This window comes from Zea mays, chromosome 2 (genome assembly GCF_902167145.1).
Source record: "Zea mays cultivar B73 chromosome 2, Zm-B73-REFERENCE-NAM-5.0, whole genome shotgun sequence".
Classification (NCBI taxonomy): domain Eukaryota; kingdom Viridiplantae; phylum Streptophyta; class Magnoliopsida; order Poales; family Poaceae; genus Zea; species Zea mays.
This window is the reverse complement of record NC_050097.1, coordinates 145,813,368-145,818,757: the sequence shown is the minus strand read 5'-3', so window position 1 is coordinate 145,818,757 and position 5,390 is coordinate 145,813,368. Positions and strand designations below refer to the sequence as shown.

General features: G+C 38.9%; 1 protein-coding gene across 1 annotated transcript; it reads right to left on the bottom strand.

Annotated features, from left to right (window-relative positions):
* Nucleotides 1–1,396: 1,396 nt before the first annotated feature.
* LOC109944646 (E3 ubiquitin-protein ligase RZF1-like) lies at nucleotides 1,397–1,990 on the bottom strand. The gene has a single exon (XM_020549414.1). The coding sequence runs from the start codon at nucleotides 1,988–1,990 to the stop codon at nucleotides 1,397–1,399; it is 594 nt and encodes a 197-aa protein (XP_020405003.1).
* Nucleotides 1,991–5,390: the final 3,400 nt, after the last annotated feature.

The following is a 5,390-nucleotide window of genomic DNA, read 5'->3' as shown; positions in this document are numbered from 1 at the left end:
GTTTTTGTATTTAGTGGTTCGAGGTATTTTAATTTAATTTCATATTAATATGCATTATTATTTAGTTTGAAAGTGTGTTATAGTATTTTTTATCCATTTGCTATCTTATTAGCATGTGTTGTAGTATTGTTTTAGTAACAAAACCTATGTGTCACCCATTTCAGACAGACTCGTCTCATATGTGAGACGTACCTGTCTGAAATTGTCCCTATTATGGACGGCCACACAGTGGTGATAAAACATAGCATCTTATGACGGGCCTAGGGGTCCTAGGGAAATTCAGCAACATAACCATGTTGTTCTTTACTTCACCATATTTGGTGTGCAGCTAGATAACTTTGAGGTTATGTTGCTAAAATTTGCTTTGGATCCTACATGCTTGTCATAAATCTGTGTTTTGTTGGCCAATCTTGTGTGGGTTTAGGACCTATGCTTGCCTATAGATGTAGTACTAATACTCTTGGGTGGAGAACACCTAAGACAGTAGTTACTCTTGGGTGTAGTACTAATACTCTTTGCCTAGTGTAAAAAAAGATACTCGGCAAGAAGGTATTTGCCGAGTATTTTTTTTGCCATGCATGTTTTGTTTGGACTCGACAAAGAGCTTCTTTAAGACTGACACTAGTAAAAAACTCCATGCCTACACTGAGGTATAATTTTTATAAGAGGTTTTGGTTATCAAGCACCAATGAAAATAAATTGGCCATCCCGACTTGAGAAACTGCCAGTAGTAATCATATTTGTACTGACGATTCCTTAAGAAAACCTCTAGTACAAATCGTGCCATTTCTACTGACTATTTTCTTAAGGAAACCGCTAGTAATAATATTTGTACTGACGATTTCTACCAGCGTTTCTTAAGAAAACCACATGTAAAAATCATTTAAAATATTTTTTTGAGCTTTTCAAATGACCTCGTTAGAAAAAACCACCAAAATAAAAATTGTAGATCTCTAAAAGTAGTGAAATTTGTAGTTGACAACTTTTTCATTTGAAATCATTTGGGCTATGAAAATTGCATCTGAATATGACAAACTTTATAATGCAAATTTTGCAAACGTCCTCGGATGAAAAATGTACCAAAATAATAATTGTAAAACTTATAAAGTTATTTAACTTTGTAGTCGACAACTATTTTGTTTGAATAGATTTACAACTTCAAACAAACAATTTATACTCGGTTTGTACGTTCTAATATGTGGGCAACAAAATTGCAATCTAAACACAACTGAAACAAGATTTTGCTGTTTTTAAACCCTAGTTTATGTTTCATACAAAGGATTTGTACTAGTGGTTCTCTTAACTGAATTGGCAATATAAATCAATTTGCTATAGTATTTTTTTGTACTGGTGTACCTAAAAACACAACACTCGGTAAATAATTTGGCTGAATTTTTTAGTTGTACAAGATCTGCAGTCGTCGTCTGATCTGATTCAATCGAGAATTTGAGTTGTCCATCTCCTCCTCGTCCTCCTCGACTTCGGTGTCCTCGTCGTCGAAAGTGGTGGGCAGCTGGTAGCGACAGAGAGGACAGACGGCGTTGCGATGGAGCCACTGGAAGATGCAGTGCTGGTGGAAGATATGGGAGCAGGGCATGGCCCGAAGCATCGACGTAGCTGCCGCGTCGTCCTTCTTGTGATCAGGACCAGCGATATCGGCCAATGGGTTGAGGCAGATGGCACAGTCGTCGTCGTGCTTAGCGGTTGGCACCACCTCCTTGAGCCCCAGGATGGCTTCGCTGTACGCGGGGATGCAAGGACGCTTGTTGTTGCGAGCAGCAGTGTCGTCCCCGGCGTCCTCGTGTGAGGGCGGGGATGGGGATGGGGATCGGGGACGGGTTCGAGGCCGGTGGCGATCAACGTAGGGAGCCAAGGCCAAGGCTACGTAGAGATCGTCCTCATCATCAAGATGATCCGGCCGACGGCCGCGGTTGGCGAGCTCCGCCCCGTCCCTGTCGAACCACTCTAACCACACCGGAACTGGATCCATCTCCGGCCGGTCGTCTAGCTACTAGCTAGTGGGCGGTGCAGTGGTGGCGGCGGGCCGGCGGCGGATGGCAAACGACGACGATGGGATATTTAGGAGCGAGGTTTCGATAAGCAAAAGCAGGAGGCCAGCTGATGGGGTTTCGATCTCAACTAGTCGCATATATAGACGAGGAGGACAGCTGATAACGATGCCTCTGGGGTTCCGATTCCGATCGATCCTAGCTGGGGATCACGGCCCGCAATCTATCTAGGAATGCATGGCCGTCGATCGGATATATCCGAGTATTGCCTCCGAGCAGCCATGCACCGCCACTGTTAAATCTTCATTTTATTCCATTCCAGCAGCCTGCGAGCAGCTAGCCATGCATATGCATGCGTAGCTCCCTTGTCTTGTCAGCCGAGTCCCACAGAATATTCATGACGTCATAACGCATGTCATTAACAAAATAGGAAGCATGCGAACCCTAAAGAATATCCACTTAATAAAATATCGTCTCCTGGTCATAACGCATTTACATACCCTAAAGAATATTCATGACGTCAAATTCTACACATCCGAACCTAATTAATTAGACATATAAATTTGTAAGGTTTAAAATTGAAATCAAAATCAAAATCTAGCATGCAAAATACTTGTCTATTTTTCGATCCTGTTAAATAGCTCCACAATATATAGTCAGCTCAAGTCACATATGCTATGTGTCTGGTTTCATAGAAATACCATACCACGTTACAAAACAAAAGAAATAAAAAAAAATAGATCACGGATTACAAGACATCTCCCATGTTTGTTAGGCAATTATACAAGCTACACTTAGTAGAAAAAAGCTCAAAACCTTCTATTTCTACAGACTTAAAATCATTTTTACCCTTAATTTTTTTAGTTTTTCAAATGCCCTCATATAAAAAATCAGCAATATAAAAGTTGTACATCTCTAAAAGTTATGAAACTTTGTTGTTGACAACTTTTTTATTTGAAATTATTTTGTCTCTCAAAAATTCCATATAAATTTATAAGATTTAAAATTGAAATTTTGCAAATGACCTCAGATGAGAAAAGTGTCAAAGTAAAACTTGTAGAACTTCAAATTAAAGTATCAAACAAACAATTTATACTCATTTGGTTGTAATATTTGGGCAACAAAACTATAAACTAAACACAAAAGACATCATAGGCGGAGTGGTAGAGGAGCGTACGCACGAGAGGTAATGTTGGGGGTCCGATTCCTAGGAACCGCGAAAAATGTCGTGGCCTGCAACTTCGACAGAGACATGTGGGATGGTCCAATGTCTCTCTTTAAATATTAAAACTATTTTGCTGTTTTTAAAACCCGTTTTATGTTTCGTGGAAATAATTTTTACTGGCAGTTTTATTACGCCGACCGTCAGTGGAAATCGATTTCCACTGACGGTTACTCGTCTGTAAAAATAATGATTTCTTCTGGACCCTAACACTGGCGGTTCTAAAAAAGGATAATGTAAATAGGTTCACAACTGCCACTATTGTGCTATGTGTAGGAGTTCCAATGGTCCTGATGTTGTCATGATATTCTATAATGGATGATTTCATCCCACTCGCTTCTATGCTTGGCATAGGTCATATGGCCTGTCTTTCTCAAAACACACATTCGTTAGACCTAAAACGTGTTCCCCTTTATAAGCTTATGAAGATTCTTCATCCCAACATGGGCGAGCCATTGATGCTATAGCCAACCCATATTAGTTTTAGCTATTAAGCATGTGTCAAGTTTGGCTTTATCACTCGAAAAATCTGCTAGATAAAATTTTCACTTTAACACAACCTTAAAAGCAACGAAATCATCACTCCTTCTATAGACGGTGTAACAAACATTGATAAATCAAAAATTGTAACCAATGAAACATAATTGTGATACGGAACGCAAATTGTAGTCTAGGGAATCCACCAAAAATATATTTGAAATGAAATGTTTGGTGGTGATTACGATTTTACCTAGACCATTTACCTTACCTTAACTCCCATCCCCAAAGGTAATAGAATCTTGGGAATCTTTGTTCTTGTCTTAGCAACGAACCTCAAACGCAGCGCCACTGTTAAATCTATATAGTGTTAGACATATCGGGGGAGCGACTGTTGTACAAGCGGGTCTTATCACAATAGGAATTAGGAATTTTTGGTGGCTCCGTCCTGGCCATCGAAAGTAATCATTTATTTCCGTCAGTTACCTCTAACCGACAAAAATAATATTTAATTTCTATGGCTCCATCACTAATAGCTAAAAATAATGGCTAATAGACTACTTACCTCCACACGTTTCTCTTTCTCTTTCCTCCACTAGTAGAAAAGAGATCTAAGTCTCCGGTGGGGTTTAATTTTTACAGGTGGTTTGGGTTGTCAAGCGCTAGTGTTATTTCTAGTGGCGGTTTCTGAAGAAAACTGACTATAGAAATCATATTTCTACAGGTGGTTCCTTAAGAAAACCACCACTAGAAATCCATGATTTCTACAAGCAATTTTTTAAGAAATCACCTGTAAAAATCGATTTTGACCTGAGGTTTTCTTAAGAAAGTTGTAGATCTCTAAGAGTCATGAAACATTGTAGTTGCTAACTTTTTTATTTGAAATTATTTTGTCTCACAAAAATTGCATCTAAATTTGTCAAATTTAAAATGCAAATTTTGCAAACGATCTCGGATGGGAAAAGTACCAAATAAAAGTTGTAGAACTTCAACAGTTATGAAAGTTTGTAGTTGATAACTTTTTCGTTTGAATTCATTTACAACCTCGAATAATCAATTTTTACTCAATATATTCTAATATGTGGACAACAAAACTGCAATATAAACATGATGTAAGTGATAGGTGAAGTGGTAGAAAGTGCTATGTGTGAGGGTGAGGTCAAGGGTTTGGTTTCCATTGACCCATAGCACGTGAATTCTGCGCTAAAAGTGTCACGACATCGAAATTAAAATATTTTTTGCTAATTTAAAACCCATTTTATGTTTCCACCTGGAAAAGATTTGCACTGCCAATTTTATTACCTCGACCACAAGTGAAAATCGATTTCCACTAGTAGTTTTGTTAGCCCAATCGCTATCTTTTTGTCCGAGTAGAACATCACAATGCAACAACCTACCTCCATGCAGCCATGCACCGACATCGCGCTTCGATCCTACATCTTTTTGTTAGTTAGAATGCCATAGCAACTAACCTCAAACGCCGCGCTACTGTTAAATCTATAGGGTTAGACATATCAAGGACAAGAACATTTCAAACCATTTCCGGTAGCCAACGTTAATTTTGGTGGCCTCACTATGGCCATCGAAAACTGACGTTTACTTTCGATAGCTTTGACGATCGACAAAAAATAAAGCTTATTTCTGAAATTAAAGTTATTTTTGGCGGTCCTCCCCTTGCCCAC

What these genes read in the sequence shown, in the direction of transcription:
- LOC109944646 (XM_020549414.1), bottom strand. Translation starts at nt 1,990, where the DNA reads ATGGATCCAGTTCCGGTGTGGTTAGAGTGGTTCGACAGGGACGGGGCG.